The 17,151-nt window shown below is 44.4% G+C and overlaps 1 protein-coding gene across 3 annotated transcripts in view; it reads left to right on the forward strand.

The window, feature by feature from the left end:
* The first annotated feature begins 774 nt into the window (after positions 1 to 774).
* Positions 775 to 17,151, forward strand: part of KIF5C (kinesin family member 5C) — a 166,498-nt gene continuing 150,121 nt past the window's right edge. For all 3 annotated transcript variants that reach the window (XM_043505111.1, XM_038422343.2, XM_043505112.1), the window contains exon 1: positions 775 to 1,319. In XM_043505111.1, coding sequence (XP_043361046.1) covers positions 1,194 to 1,319 — 126 coding nt within the window. In that variant the 5' untranslated portion in view covers positions 775 to 1,193. The remainder of the gene's footprint in view (positions 1,320 to 17,151) is intronic.

The following is a 17,151-nucleotide window of genomic DNA, read 5'->3' on the forward strand; positions in this document are numbered from 1 at the left end:
AGCATGACCTTTATTTTATATTAAGAGTCCAACAAAGCAAAGAAGGAACAAAGGTAAAGTCTGCAAAAAAGAGCACAGTGTGTGTGTATGTCTCACGTGCAGCAGGAAAGGAAACATCTGCATTTAAAAGTGCACTTCGTAGAACATTAACAAGCCACATACACCATAGGGTCTATTCCCCTTTTCTCTCTCTCATTTTTAATTAAGTATAACTGGGGTTTATGGATTTAGGGTTAAACTGATAAAACCCCATACTGGAAACAAAACAAAAGAAAGAAAAATAATAATAAAATGCTAAACAAACACCCAAACTGACATGTTTTGGAGTGTTGAAAATGTTTAGGGGGTGGGGAGAGAGGAGGAGTTATGAAAAATCACTCTCTGAGAGCTCATTCCCTGCTGGGTGGTGTAATGTTAATGTAAACTAACAAAAACGACCAAGATTGGAAATTCAAGACGCTGATTGGAAACAGAGCTGTCCAAAACGGGGGAAAATACGTTTGTCGTTGTGAAACACTTTAAAGTCGTGTGGGATTGATGAAACTTTGAATTTCACCCTGATCTAATGAGAAGAGGATTTCCTCTCAGCTGGGGAGCTATAAACGACTTTCAAACTAGCACCTACTGCCACCACCCATCAATCCTCACTCCCCAGCTATCGGTAGTTAGTCAGACACTCAAGAAAGTGGGTCAGGGCCTATTCCCCCCCCCCCCCCCCGCTTTACCGTCCAGCACCCCACCTGTAGGCCGCTCGGAGGACTACATCTCCCAGCATGCTTTGTTGGCTGCTCTCCCCTGGAGCCCGGGCTCGGGGAGGGGTTGATGTAATGCGGCGAAGTCACAAAGCCCCTCGGGGAGGCGAGACGTGGTGGGGCTCGCAAGAGGCTGCCGAAGCTGAAGAGGCAAAGGGGCGGCCGCTTTGTCTCTTTGCCGCCCGCAGAGAGCCCCCGGCAGTCCCCGCACGGGGTGCCAGCCCCACCCCGGCGCTCTGCAGAAGTGGTTCTGGCGCGGGGCCGCTTGGGTTTTGGCTGGAGAAGCTGGACGAGGCAGGGTCGCTGCTTTCTCCGACTCCCCCCGCCCCATGCCCGGCTGACGGTGGGCCGGGTGTTTGCGGTCCCTGCCTGGCTGGCCGCTGGATGCATTAGGCCCGGGGGCTGCAGCTCGCCCCTCAGCATCGCTCCCACCCCTCCGAGATGGCGGACCCAGCCGAATGCAGCATCAAAGTGATGTGCCGGTTCCGGCCCCTCAACGAGGCGGAGATCCTCCGCGGGGACAAATTCATCCCCAAGTTCAAAGGCGAGGAGACGGTGGTGATCGGGGTAAGTCTCGCCGGGATGCCCCCTCCCCCTCCCCCGCTCCCAGCTACCGCGGGGCCGCTGTTCTGCAGCCTGGGAAAAAAGCACCATTGTCGCCCCCCTCCCGCGCGCGCCGCGCAGCACCCGCGCCCTGGGCACCTGGCTGCCTCCCTGCCGCGGCCCATTGTTCCCGCTCCAGGACGGGGGGCGGGTGGTCCCAGGGCTGCGGTGTAGCTAGCGGGGCCGGTGCAGGCTCCTGCCGCAGAATTGCCGGGGAACCCGCTTCCTTCAGGAGGGGGCTGGGAGAGGGGCAGGAGCACGGGCACACCCCCAGGGTTTCTCTCATTTCCCAACCCCCCCCTCCTTTGACTTGGGGTTTATTGTCTCTCTTCGCCCCCCCCCCCCTCCCGCGGAAAGCAGCCCTGCGGGCACGAGAAGGGTCTGGGGGATGCAGACGCCAGGGCAGGGGGGGGGGAGAAGCCCCTCAGAGTGGGGCGGCTGGCACGAGCCGGCTCTGCACACCCCGGCTTTCTCCCGGGGACCAGTGACCGCCTCCGCTGCCCGGGGCCAGGCTGGGCGGCAGAGGGCAGCCCGCCTGCCGCGCTCCCCTCGCTCGTACCTGCGCTGGGGAGGAATTGAATGGAGTCGGCCTCGCTTCCCACCTGGGCTGCAGCCTCCCAGCCCCCAGCATTGATTAGGCTGATGTCATTCCGCTCACTGGGCATGCTCGCGCTCTCCCTCGCTCGTGTGGGGTACCTCAAATGATTGGCAGGTGACAACAATTTCGGGAGGGAACTGCAGAGCTTCTCTTCCCCTCTCCCCGGGCTTGGCTTGCTCTCCCCCTCTGCGTCTCACCAGCGGCGCGGTGTAAAAACCTGCCCGGCTGCGGTCGGCGCAGATGGAAGGACGGAGGTGCGCGGGCTGCGTGTGCTCTGGTGATGGATGGGTTCCCTTCGGCCCCTTGGCTGGCACATAGCTAGAGAGAGCTGATTGCGGCAGCCGCCGGAGGCCGCCTTCTTTCCCGGGAAAGTTTCTTCGCTTGAATGGATCGAAGAGCTTCTTCACTCGTGCTTGGAGTTCGAGGAGTCGTGCTTGGAGTTCGAGGAGTCGTGCTTGGAGTTCTGACGGGCTTCTGAGCGCCCGGCCCGGGGTTACTCCGCGCTCAGTGGGTTTTGTGGCACACGGGAGCGGTGCTCCCTGTATGTGCTCGGTCAACGATAGTTCTGTTGCACCTGTTTTGCGTTGTGTTTGCATTGGAGCCCTGTGAGGTCAGGAGCAGGAGAGATTAAATCCTAAGCTGTTTGTTCGAAGCAGGAAACAAAAGTGTAGTTTTGCAGTATGTAGTTGTTGAGTATAGTTTGTATGTAAAGCCATCATTACATTTTATTTATTTATAGAGGCACACTGATGAAGGGTTACAGATTCCGGTACAACAAATAGTTGATTTGAATCGTCTGGAAGCACAGTGCAGTAAAATCTCATTCCGTGGGCAAGTTAGTGATGTAGTTGAAATGTTCATCCTTAGATAAGTAGATCCACATGTGGTGTTTCTTTCTACCACAAAGTCTAAAATATATATTTAATCATCAATTCACTACTCCAGGTCCTAGTGACAACAGATTTCTGGACAGGCCAATATTCTTGTTCCACCAGCATATCACGCTGGGAAGTAACCTTCATAAGAGCAGAGGGCTCTGGAATCACTGACTAGAGCATATCTAATATGATCACTAAAAAAGCAATCTATGTGGTTATTTGGATTCCTGTATGATCTGGCACTAGGGTGATCATATTTCCCTATGCTGAATATGGGACACCTAGTAAAATTACTCATATTCAAGCAAGTTCAGTGGCAATCAATCAGAACTATGCAGTACAAACGTTCAAAGTCACATCAAGTTGACTGAACCCCATTAAAAAGAAATGGTGCACAGTTGGATTATTCTTCTTCTTTACATTCTTATCTTTAAGGCTTTAGGATTGACACGGGAAAGGTGACACACACACACACACACACACACACACACACACACACACACACACACACACACACACACACACACACACATATTTTCTCACACGGGGCAGTGACCCGACCCAACCCTCCCTTCCCAGCAACCTCTGCCCTCCATGCTTGGTTGGGCCCCCAGGATGGACCCGCCTCTCCTGGTACCTGTTGTTGTGTCTTCCTGAGGCAGCACATGGAGGTGGCATGCAGGGTCACATGCCAGCCAGATTTCTGCCAGGGTTCACACCAGAAAGTGGCCAGCAGCAGCCTTTCAGCACTGCACCGGAGGGCAGGGACCGGAGCTGCTTCCAGTCATGGGGGGATGTGGGGAGGGAAGGGATGACCTGGCCCCTGTCTTTGCAGAGCTCATCTCTTCTTCCCCTCCCCGCTGTGCCTGGAAGCAGCTTGTCCCTTCCTGCCCACATAGTGTCGAAAGGCAGCTAAGACCTCCAGGCTGCTGCTGGCCACCAACATAACCCAGCCGCCTCCTGTCCCCCAAGTAGAGGTGGCTCAGCAGGGAAGGGTCCCTAGGGAGCAGTCCCACGCTTCCTGGGGGCAGGACCCAGGGCAAGTGAAGAGGATGCTAAGACTCTGCCCGGGCAGGCTGCTGTGGAGCCTGCAGGGTCGGGGTGCGAACAGGCTGGAAATTGCTTCCGTCCCTCTACTCCAAAGCTTAGATGAGGGGCAGAGAGACTTCCCTGTGCTAGTGCTGTGTGGGGCTTTGGCACGTTCAGGGCTCGGCTCCTCCTGGCCAGTGTCCCGAGCTGGAGGGTCTTGGGCTTTCCCAGGGTGCTGTCCCAACTGCCTCTGGCAGTTGGGGAAGGAAGGAGCCTGCCGGCGAGGCTGTTGGTGGGCTGAGCACTCTGACCCAGGGCTGGTTCTCCGCACAGCGCTGGGAATGGGATGCGCCCCACCAGGGGGAATATAGAGGAGCAGCAGGGCTGGGGCGGGGGGGGGTGAAGGGGCAAAGCAGGGAGAGGACAGCGAGAGGGGGAGCACATAAAAGGCAGATAGTTGGGCAGTAGAGGCGACACTTAGCCAGCTGCTGCTTAGCACCTGCCTGCACTCACCAGCCACTGCAGCACACTGCCAGTGCCGGCCAGAAACAGGATGGGGGTGGGGCCCTGCTGGCCAAGAGCTGGCATCCAGTGGGGGCTGTGCTGATGGACCAGCAGGGGGAGTGGCCAGCTCCGCGTGCTCCAACTTTGTCCCACCATCAGCCTTGCACACCCACCCTCATTGTCAGTTATTGCCCTCTCCCCACTCATGGTGGGTGGGTGGTTGGTGAGCAGGGATCCAGCCAGCAGCAGGAACCGCCAGTACAGATGCGGGGTGGGGAGAGAGACAGAAAATATGCCCACTTTTAAGAAAGTCAGGACACCTGCAGGAGGGCTTAAATATGGGACTGTCCCTTTAAAACCAAGACATCTGGTCATCCTATCTGGGACCCAACTCTCCCACAGACTGTTTGCTTATCATGGCAGTTAAGGTTGTCTGGGGTGTGCTTGCTGTGAGTTCTTGGAGCTGAAGCTTTCCAATGGAGGCCCTTATCTTTGGAATGGCTCCTTTTGGCAGTCTGCCAGCATGGGGCTTTGGTGATCTTCAGTGCATGATGTAGGACCAGGTCATTTCTACTTGAGCTAGTATTTGGCTAATTGTCTGACCTGCTGATTTTGTTTTCCCTTGGTGCTTTGTTTTGTATTTTTACCTGCAGTGATCACAGCCATATTTATGCTACTCATTATAAGGTTTATTTTTATAACCAAATACTTAGATAAGTGCTTGAGATCAATAAATAAATCATAACCAACTAGCCATTTATGTGGTTTATTAACAAGGTTTTTATTTCAATTGCTTACAGCTATTGTCAAAATTTATTGGAAGGACAAGCAGTTTTTCATGAGAGAGCTGCTAAATGACTCATGAACAACTGAAATGTTTTGAGATAAATGTTATAAAAAAAGAGAAGAGAAATAGAATTTTCTAAGTACTGAGGGCATTGCATCAAAACAAGATATTTGTTTTCTGAGCAGATAAATTCTCATTCCTCACCTTCAGTTGTAATCATAATAATCTTCACAGCAATTAATTTGATGTCAAAAACAGAGGATTGTGACTTCAGGCAATGAATGTTTAGAATGAAGGAGAAATAACTAGCAGGAAGAGATGAAACCTTATGAAAAAGAGATCTTCTCAATGCAAATGTTAGTGATCTTAAAAAACACAAAGTATATTAATTAAACTAAAAGTAGAATTGTTTTAACAAAACCTAGAATCTGACTAAATCAGTTTACAGAGAATTTGAATGTAAAGTCCTATTTTATTATTTTCATGGAAGTGTAACCATGTACAAATTTTAATTCTGGTTATAGCTCATCTCTGCTTATAATGCAGTTCTTTGGAAAACATTGAGTTCAGTTTAAAACGATTCAGGTGAAAAAGAGCTCAAACATCACTATAAAGCATTAGTTGCTCTCTCCAAAGACAAACGAAAAACATATTTTCTAGTTCTTATGCATTGGAGGTCTTAGTCTTTAATTTATGACATGTAAAAGTGTATTTTGACCCTTGTGTATAACTTGTAGTTTGGCAGGATAAATCTTCAGCACCTTTAGTTTATCATCCTGGAAAGCTTGTCTCAGCCAGAACAGCTTCTTCCTTTCCCTTTCTCGTGACATAGCTAGAGTCTGGGAAGAAGACCTAGTGACATCCAATGAGACTTGGGGCTTATCTACACTACGTCCGGATCGATCCAGCAGGAGTTGATTTATCGTGTCTAGTATAGACGTGATAAATCAACCACTGATTGCTTTAGCATCCACTCCGGTACTCCACCTCAATAAGAAGCGCAAGGGGAATTGACAGGAGAGCATCTCCCATTTACACACCACAGTGAAGACACCACGGTAGATCTAAGTACATCAACTTCAGCTACATTATTCTCGTAGCTGAAGTTGCATAACTTAGATCGATTCCCCCCATAGTGTAGACCAGACCTTGGTTTGCTTAGTTGTAAGTCTGTCACATTAAACAGAGAAAAAAATGACAGGTTTCAGAGTAGTAGCCGTGTTAGTCTGTGTTCGCAAAAAGAAAAGGAGTACTTGTGGCACCTTAGAGACTAACCAATTTGTTTGAGCATAAGCTTTCGTGAGCTACAGCTCACTTCATCGGAGTGAGCTATAGCTCACAAAAGCTTATGCTCAAACAAATTGGTTAGTCTCTAAGGTGCCACAAGTACTCCTTTTCTTTTTGTGAATACAGACTAACACGGCTGCTACTCTGAAACCTAATATAATTAAATGGCTTTAATCAATTTTTAATTGAAAATTGGAGACTAATTAACTTTTCTCAATTTTCCATGGCCAACAATATAATAATTAAAATTTTAGTGTGTCATGACTTATTTTTAAGTTCAAATTGACTCCTGCGTTTTTACTGTGACTTAACCCTTTTTTTGCCATGATGGGCAACTTACCTAGATCATAGTAGGGCACAAAGAGGCAAAAGCAATAAATAAATTGCTTTCTTTTGCAGTTCACTTTTAACTAAGCTACTGGATTCCTTATTGAGCTTCAAACAGATTTTCAGTAGACTGCTGCTAAGTTTGTTGTCTTTGTTCCTCTGTACCACGAAGGTGACTCTGTTAGCTATTTGGTTTTGCCTGATGTGTCTGCAAATGTATTTTTCTTGACAGTTTTTTTCTTCTTGTATTTTGTGAGTGTTAAGTGGTGTGCTCAACTCAGCCAGTGAAGTATCTTGGTGACCTGAAAACACTTAACTGCAACTACTGCACTCACATGCCTAAGTGTTTGCAGGATTGAGGACTGGGAGGGATACACAGGGAGACTCTGCGAGGAAAGAAGCTGCCTGTGATGTAAAAAGACTATTTTCCCAGTTAAGTTTGTGGGCCCGCAATATATTCCCCCCCCCCCCCCAATTTAAAAAATAAATAAAGAGCAAGGAATTAAACTTAATTGAGGAAAAAAATTCAGGAGCAAGTTGTTTCTTTGTTCTTCAGGTGGATCTATAGTGCCCACTCATTTTGAAGCTTGCTGTTAGTGAAAGACAGAAACTGATGTTCTTTAGTTTTAGTTGTGATATTTAGCACTGTGGATTTCCTGAACTAATTTCTGGCTGTCCTAATGTCAGTGTCTTGTATTTCCAGGAAGGAGAAAGAAATTAACTTTTTGGTTCTGGTTTCGCATTCCTTTTTGAGACGAAACTAAGGGCTGAACTCGAGCAAAATATTGGCATGTACCTCTGCATACTGAATCTGCTGAGTTGTGCACATCTCTTGTTGTGCAGGCAACATAGGGGGAGGGAGGGAGAGGAGTGTTTGTTTTTAGTTATTGCTCAACAGGATGCATTCCAGCTGACTAAGTGTGGCACTGGTGGGCTTTAAAGCAAGTTCTTGCCAGTTGTGCTTGACTAGAAGGATGATTGCTATGATACAGGACCTCAAAGTGTGTGTGAGTGTGAGAGAGAAAAAACAGTCAGGAAAATGGAACAAGCCTAAGGGTCCGTATACTAGCATCCGATGAAGTGAGCTGTAGCTCACGAAAGCTTATGCTCAGATAAATTTGTTAATCTCTAAGGTGCCACAAGTATTCCTTTTCTTTTTGCGATTACAGACTAACATGGCTGCTACCCTGAAACCTATACTAGCATAGTTTGTTCCCTCAGAGGAAAGTCCTATTATCTATTGTTTCAGCCTTGATCTGCTCTAAAGATTCCTTATTGTGTTCAGTGACTACATTTTTGTGAAGAGACATTGAATAATTTTTTCTTTTGTTAATCAGACTACAGAACATGTAGGGATATAGGGAGCAAAAGGTCAAATGATGTTTCACAGCATAACACATACAGTACTTGTCAGATGCAAATAATGATAGCCTATTCCTCTAGGGGAAAAAATGTCTATTTTTACCTAGTTTTCTAATGCGTTTACTATTGACACTATATTTTCCCCTTAAAGTATCAGCTCAGACTATTCTCTCTCTCTCTCTCTCTCATATACAGGAATGATAGCGAAGTTAATGAAAGTTGCACTCATAAGAAGAGATTTAGATTCATAAATTCTTTCTGTTTAAAGATCTTCGCAGACTATTTATTTGGATCATTCAAGCCTAATTAACATATTTAGCAAAAAGATCTAAAACAATTGGATAGTAGAGCAGTGACGATGTGGCATAAAAATCCTCATTGGTTCTTGAAAGCCGTTCACATGATTTGGTGGTTCCCTTTGATGCTGCATGGCACATTGCTTTTTTTAATGAAATCCACACCGATATTTCCACCTCTCAGTGCACCAGGGTAGACTATCATATCTTGATGTGAGACACCCTAGAAATACTAGAAATTATACTCTCATAGATTGATGTGGGGTGGGAATGTCTATATTGCTAGTGAAGTTGATTTTATTTTAAATTATCGAATCTAACCTGTCAATTTGTTCAGTTAAATGTTAATATTTTTTGAGAAAATATATTTCGCCATGTGTTGAGATTGTTTTCTTTCCTTTTATACAACACACACAATACATACCTGATGTACAGTCATTCATTAGGTGTGTGATATATTTTGTTGCAATTTTTCTAGTGGGAAAACTTAAGCTGGAAACCTTTAATGTGTTATAACTGTGCATCCTTAGTTCAGTTCCCTGCCCCCTCCTAACTTCTTTATTCCCATGAAGTTTAAGCATTGTTTCTGTAAAAGAGCTAGTCTGAGATACCTGTAATGAAGTACAAGCAACTTGCAGAGATAAACATATCATGTCTTTGAAGCCTATCATCTCCAAAGACACCATGAAATGATACAAATGTGTGGTGGGTTCTTCTCTTTTAGAAAACGTGACTAATCCTCCCACACCATCAAGTTTTCCTTCAGTATGACATAAGTTGATAAATTGCAATGCATGTGGTTGACCCCGATGCCTTTCATCTTTCTGCTTTATGTATAAGATGTGTCATGCTGTGCTAACTTTCCTGTAATGTTGGGCTGTGTTGTTTCCATGCCTGATTATTTCTAGAGATGAAAGAGCAGAGTGCTGGCAAATCTGTCACTTTATTTCTGTGGTGATTTCCCTCCTATTCCAACCCACGAATTAGCTTAAGGTGAATGGGACACATCTTTTATAAGTACCACATTTTCTGTCAGTTTATAAGGCTTCCCGATCTACTGCAGAACAAACATGTTTCACTAACTTAAGGACTGTAATTGTAGCCATCCAGGGAGTAATTGTTGGAACTGCTAAAAAGAGTAGATTGCTCTAGGTTCTGTTATGCTTAATAATTAATGGATTGAAGGGGAAGCTGTTTACGAGGTGGAGTTCTTACTGCAGTGGAATAATTAGTGGAGTAGAGATTTTGGTTCTAACAGAGGAGTTAATTGTCTGGTACATGAGGGCTGGATCTTCAGCTGCCTTCTTTATTAGGAAATTAATTTTTGCAGCTTCCCTCTTTGAAAAACAGCCAACCACCCAATGAATTTAAAAATCTAATGTATTGAATTCTCGATTGTAATTTAGGGCAACAAGAGAGATTTAACAGCAAATATGTATTTGCACAGATAAGGGCTTCCTGCAGACATTTCTGTATTCTCAAATTTAAATTTGCTTTCTTTCAAACCACCTGATCCTGCCAGATTTCACAAGCTGGGCTGTATCAGTACATGATTAGGACACGTCTAAGTACTAGTCTACACTGGCAATGCGGCAGCGCTTGAATGTGCCTTGTGTGCTTGCAGCGCAGTGCTGGGAGACAGCTCTCCCGGTACTCTTAAAAAAACAAAAAAACAAAAAAACAAAAAAAAACACCTCTATGAGGGGCATAGCTTCCAGTGCTGGGGCACTGTTTACACTGGTGCTTTACAGCGCTGCAACTTGCTGTGCTCAAGAGGGGTTTTTTTTTTTTTTTTCACACCCCTGAGTGAGAAAGTTGGAGCGCTGTTATTTGCCAGTGTAGACAAGGAACATATTGGTGTTGTCTGTTTCTGTGAAATTTCCCTTGTGTGCAGCAGCAGTGGGAGTTCTGGTGTACACTAATTATTGGTAATGTCTTAAACCACTGTGTATGAGCAAGGCTAGATGATGTGATTGTACAAATGCTGGTGGCTGGACTTCATTAACAGTGATTGCACCCCCACAAAAGCTCAACGGTGGGAGGTTTCCTGAAGATGCGGCCTTAGGTGCTGCAGGAAGAGCCGTTGCTGATTTCGCCATTGGTACCCTGTGAGCTGGTACAGGATCAGTTCTCTAGCACAGTTTTGAGGCAGAAGTGTGTGCCTTTCAGAAGCAAAACCAACGTCATGAACCCAATGGTGGCTATTAAAATTCCTTCTGGAGAGTCATTTGGAAAGAGCATTCTTTATGTCCTATCCTAAGATGTTGTGCTGCTAATTGAAAAATAATGTTTCAACCCATGTTTGCATTTCAGTGGTCGATGAAGCGATCCTGTGGGTGTTTTGCCTATAAAATGCTTTAGGCTGTAGTTGTCTGTGTATGATCCTTAACCTGAAGGGGAAAATGAAATGAAAATCAGCTTCCATTTACATTCATTCAAGCATGTGTTTCTTATAATGTTCATTGTTTTCACTGAAGCAAGTTCCCTTCAGCCCTCCTTGTGTACTATAGGTTTTTTGAATGCAGTCTTTTCCACCCCCGATCCACTTTTATTTTATTTTTTAATCCCGATGTCCTATAAACACCAGTATATGTGTCAACAGTGTGGAATTATGGCTAAAGGCTTGACATTTTGAAGTTTATATTCTTGATTTTTAGGATACCTGATTTATAAAATTCTAAACAATTGTAGAAATAGTTGCAGTTACATATCTCTTGTGCCTTGGTTAACCATGTTTTGCTAGCTGCTGTATGGCCTCTTTCTCTTGGAGAAATACATTGGGGTCAATTTTTTAATAAATAGAATTATATGATGTCACATAACTTTTCCGTGTGATTTTTTTTCTCTAATTATATATTTTCGTATGGACCATCTTCTAGTCCGGGAAAAGAGATGATGGATTTTTAATTCAGTACTCCAAGTGAAGAATTTCACAAGATAGACAGAAGACAAGGGTCTCTCAGGGTCATCCTGTGACCCAGAGTAAGGGAGGAGTTAAATTTATAATTTTCACGGGGAGAGGGGAGAAGAGACGGGTGAGGGCTCCTTTTTAAAAGTGGACACATCTAAGATCTTGAAATCAAGGTCTCAGCGTTGATGATTAGATTCCTTGACTTCAGGGAATAGTTCTGTCTATGGTTCAATTTCTAAAGTGGGTTGCTTCCCTTTGTCTTGAATATATGATCATGAGTTAGCTTGAAACTAGGCAATGGAGGTAGCCAGACAGGAATTGAGAAACCTTTATTGAAATATTTTAGAGGAAATGGGATTGAGGAATCTTTGAAAGTTAATCTAACACCGTAGTTCTCAACCAGGGGTACGCATACCCCTAGGGGTATTCAGAGGTCTTCCAAGGGGCACTTCAAGTCATTTAGATATTTGCTAGTGCTTTTTATGTAGACTGTTCTACTGATTTTATCTAGTTTAAAAGTAAAATTTCACGCAGACAATGTTTTGTTCATGCTGCTCTATATACTATGCCCTAAAATGTAAGTAGAATATTTATATTCCAGTGGATTTATTTTATAATTATATGGTGAAAATGAGAGAGTAAGCAAAGAGGAGGAAATCTAACTAATGTGAAGGCAGAGGACTATGCATTTAGTCTTTGACAGAGCTGGGAATAAAACTCAAGAAGTCCTATCTTATTTTTCTGTGACTCACCTATCAAGGGAAGATTAGCTAATTTTTGTAAAGCACTTTGAGGCGCCCTAAAGGGTGTCCTTATAGAAGTGAAAATAAGTCCCCCAACTGACATTTAGTTTATCATGTGTTGACTTGATGTCACAAGATATGTTAAAAATGTATCGAATACTTCAGTTAAATGTATTGTGCCTTAGTAATGCTGTAGTTAGGCATTCACATTTAATTTAAAACAGACCTGATTTGTGTCTTAACCTTTGTCAAAGAGTTTAAATGTTTCCCTTATTTAATAATACAGTTAAACATTCTTTAGTCACAAAATTGTTTGCATTAAGAACTTCTGTTAGCGTCATTGTTGTTTTCTGACCGTGTTTCTTAGCTGTTGTAGCTATTCTAGCACATGGAGGCTTCAATGGATTTTCCAAGGAGGTTTTTCCATTTATATTATGTTGTGTGTTTACATGCACCAAAGCTCAGTGTTAACAGCAATGGTAGATGTAAAGATTTAGAGGAATGCTAATTGCTTGCAATGTGTTCAGCAGCTGGACTTGTCTATATCTTTCTAGTTTGGCAGACTTCATTGTGTGTGGTGTTTGTACATCTCAGGGAAGGCAGGCAGTCGATGGTAGTGCTGAAATTGACTTCTGGATATTCCTGTTCACTCTGGTACAGTCATAAGAGAAGCTTTCAGAGAATACTGCTCAATCCATCTGGATTTTTTGTATAGTCAGAGGAGACTTTGTATGAAATCTCCACTTCCCCTGAGGTAAACTGGGGAGCAGTGGCTGTTTAGGTTAAGAAAGAGATGTGACGCTCTGTACTGGAAGAAATGCAGAGATGCTTCACACCTTGCCTAACAGAGCGCTGTCAGTGATTGGCTGTAGCAAAAGATAAAATGGAAGAGGAAATGAGAGCTGCTGACTGTGGACCTTCCCATAAGAACATGCTTATTTTTTCTCTCTACTTTTTTCAAGACTAATATTTCAGTTTTGAGTGTGAGGAATATTGGAATTTCATAATATCTTGTAAAAATGCACTCTTGACCATTACCCACCACCACCGGTCACCCTATGTCCTTACCACCACCTACCTACAGCAGCCATCAAAGTGAGCCACTTAAAAATTTCCTATTTCTTCCATGTTGATTTGTGTAGTACCTAATGTGTTTCTAGCCATTCATGAACCTTCTCATCTGTGTAAGTTGCATTGCAATCAGCCTGCTAAAACAGCTGACTATTTAGATATCTACAGCTGGAAAGAGGGAAACACTTCAGTGTGAACAATGTTCAAAGTTTCAGTTGTAAGTAGATGTCTCATCTTTGTCTATTTTCTTGTTTAAAAGGCTTAGAAATGTAGAAGACTAAGATGTGCATAAGCGAAGTTATGTAGTGGTGGTTGTGATAGCTTTCTAAATGGCCAAAACCGTAACTTACTGACGAGCGCAGAAGGGGAAATATTTTTACTGAAGAAAAAGATGAATTGCATGATCTAGTCTCCTTTCTGGAGCGAGGTGTCTGCATAATTGAAATTCCATCCATTTAGCCTCCATGGCTTGGAACATTCTGGTTGATTTATCTTTATTCCTTTAATTTGCTAGCTCTTGGTGTCTGGATTTTTTTTTTTAAAGAATGAATGTACAGAATGCAGGCAAATTTCAGTTGCAACTTTTCATTGAATATAATTTTTCTAAACAGAAGAACTATTTTTTTTACTAAGAGCACCTAATGCATACACATACTTTGTGTCCATTTTGTTAAATCTCTTAGCTGAGCCTGTAATGCTACATCTAAGTGAAGCAAAACAAGATCTAACACAACCTATTTACTCCATGCAGCTTCTTACAGACCCTTCCTTTTCCTTCATTCATTTTTATCTTGCTTTAGCCTTTCAAAACCCAAAGGTAACATCTAGATGACACCTTGATTCCAGAGTGGTGTTAGTCATGCCAGTCTGATTGCTTGAAGAAATTGTGAATGTTGAATATAGATGCAGAGTATGTTTTCTTCTAAGAAACTGTTCAGACTACCAAATGCATCCGATGAAGTGAGCTGTAGCTCACGAAAGCTTATGCTCTAATAAATGTGTTAGTCTCTAAGGTGCCACAAGTACTGCTTTTCTTTTTGCGAATACAGACTAACACGGCTGCTACTCTGAAACCTGTTCAGACTACTGCAGTCTGAAGCAGCAAAGTTCAGAGCATGTCTTTCAGCTGTGTCTGCGGGATACTGAAAGGATATTGAGTGCAAGTCATTCGAGACAGTAGCCTATGTGTGCTACATACAGTAAACCCTGCTTGAGCTGACACTGCTTGTATGGAAGCAGAAAAATGACATGGGGGAGAAGGACAGGAAGGTGGGCAATTACTGAGTATCTGTGGGGCAACCAAGGCTTTCCTTAGCTTCAAAGACAAATCCATGTTGGAATATTAGTGGCTTCCCCATTGGACTATTTTACAATATACTGAGCAGGGGATTCTACCTCCCTTCAAATTATCAGGTTTTAGAGTGTGAGAAAGCTGTTTATTAAAAAAACAAACCCATAAAATACCCCAAACTCTTCCCTTTAAGAACTCTTAAAGAGCTGTTGCTCAGAGGCACATGTCTGCCCTGTTAGGTCTGTCTACTGGAGAAATCAAAGTCTCTTCGAAATAGCTGTCTGAAATATTGTGGCTCTTTCCTTCTCTTTAAACCTGTCTTCCTGAAATGGAAATCTACTGACTTCATCTAAAACCCTGGAGGTATGTGTGTTCTCCTTCAAGTGGATGTTGACTTTAGAAGGCTGACTGTGGTCCTCCTTGTAACTCCAAGAAAACCTCCTAGTTGGGATTCAGGATTGTTTTAATACCAGAACACTTTTTTGAAATACATGATTTAACTGGATGAGTGTTTCTTTAGTAAGACATAAAATGTCAGAAAAGTGTCTAATATTATGCAAAGTGTCTACAGTATTTCTCTGTGCCCCTCTGTCTGTTGAATGAAATCCTATTGCACTGCAAAATTTGAAACACCAGTAAACTTTGCTATTCATGCCAGAGACTATCTTCAACTGCACAGTAAAATTTTGGTTATTTTAAAACTAGGTACAGTGCTGTCCGTGAAGCTGGTGGAGAGGAAGAAGGTGGCAACAGAAAATAATTTTCATCATTATCAATCTTTGAACTGGCCCAGGCTAATTTTGAGAAGGAAATGGAGGCTTCAGCATTTGGTAAAATAAATTCTTTTTTGTTACCAAAATGCACCTTCACCTTTGTTTATCTCTTACATACCTATGTGGTCCCCACTCTTATAGTATCTGAATCAAGAATGTAAAATTCCTGGAAATTTGAAGGCATGGAAAAAACCTGGGTTTTTTCCATGGAAATTTTGGGAAAAATTGAAATTTGCAGTAGTTACTTGTTTCAGAGTAGCAGCCGTGTTAGTCTGTATTCGCAAAAAGAAAAGGAGTACTTGTGGCACCTTAGAGACTAACACATTTATTAGAGCATGAGCTTTCATGAGCTACAGCTCACTTCATCGGATGCATTTGGTGGAAAAAGCAGAGGAGAGCTTTACACACACACACACACACACACACAGAGAACATGAAACAATGGATTTATCATACACACTGTAAGGAGAGTGATCACTTAAGATAAGCCATCACCAGCAGCAGGGGGGGAAAGGAGGAAAACCTTTAATGGTGACAAGCAAGGTAGGCTAATTCCAGCAGTTAACAAGAATATCAGAGGAACAGTGGGGGGTGGGGTGGGAGGGAGAAATACCATGGGGAAATAGTTTTACTTTGTGTAATGACTCATCCATTCCCAGGCTCTATTCAAGCCTAAGTTAATTGTATCCAGTTTGCAAATTAATTCCAATTCAGCAGCCTCTCCTTGGAGTCTGTTTTTGAAGCTTTTTTGTTGAAGGATAGCCGCTCTTAGGTCTGTGATCGAGTGACCAGAGAGATTGAAGTGTGCTCCAACTGGTTTTTGAATGTTATAATTCTTGACGTCTGATTTGTGTCCATTCATTCTTTTACGTAGAGACTGTCCAGTTTGGCCAATGTACATGGCAGAGGGGCATTGCTGGCACATGATGGCATATATCACATTGGTAGATGCGCAGGTGAACGAGCCTCTGATAGTGTGGCTGATGTGATTAGGCCCTATGATGGTATCCCCTGAATAGATATGTGGACAGAGTTGGCAACGGGCTTTGTTGCAAGGATAGGTTCCTGGGTTAGTGGTTCTGTTGTGTGGTGTGTGGTTGCTGGTGAGTATTTGCTTCAGATTGGGGGGCTGTCTGTAAGCAAGGACTGGTCTGTCTCCCAAGATCTGTGAGAGTGATGGGTCGTCCTTCAGGATAGGTTGTAGATCCTTGATGATGCGTTGGAGAGGCTTTAGTTGGGGGCTGAAGGTGATGGCTAGTGGCGTTCTGTTGTTTTCTTTGTTAGGCCTGTCCTGTAGTAGGTGACTTCTGGGTACTCTTCTGGCTCTGTCAATCTGTTTCTTCACTTGGCCAGCTGGGCCCTGCCCTCCGTCCCGTTACCAGCTGGCACTGGCTGTGCGCTGCGGTGGCTAGTGAGTGCAGGCAGGCACAAGGCAGTGGCTGGTTAGGTGTTGCTTTTGCTCCCCACCCATCATCCCTTTACGTGCTCCTCCTCTTGCTGTCCTCTCCCTGCTTTGCCCCTTCACCTCCCCAGCTCCGCTGTTCCTCCATATCATCCCTGACAGGGCGCATCTCGCTCCTAGCACTGTGCAGAGAACCAGCCACTGGTCAGAGTGCTCAGCTCACCAACAGCCTGGCCGGGAGGCTCCTTCCTTCTCCCAGTGCCTCTGGCTGGGCCAGTGCCCTGAGAAGAAGGGGGGAAGAGATGAGCTCTGCAAACATGGGCCAGGTCATCCCTCTCCCATCCACCTCCTCTGTTGTTGGAAGCAGCTCCCTTCCCTCCGACACAGTGCCAAAAAGTTACTGCTGGCAGAAATCTGGGGGAGGGGGCATGTGACCCTGCGTGCTCATTTCCCCCTCCCCCCCCCGCCAAACATGTTGCCTCAGGAACATGCAGCGGCCCGGCTAGGTTATGGAGGGTTGGGTCAGTCGGTCACAAG

This window comes from Dermochelys coriacea, chromosome 11 (genome assembly GCF_009764565.3).
Source record: "Dermochelys coriacea isolate rDerCor1 chromosome 11, rDerCor1.pri.v4, whole genome shotgun sequence".
Lineage (NCBI taxonomy): Eukaryota > Metazoa > Chordata > Testudines > Dermochelyidae > Dermochelys > Dermochelys coriacea.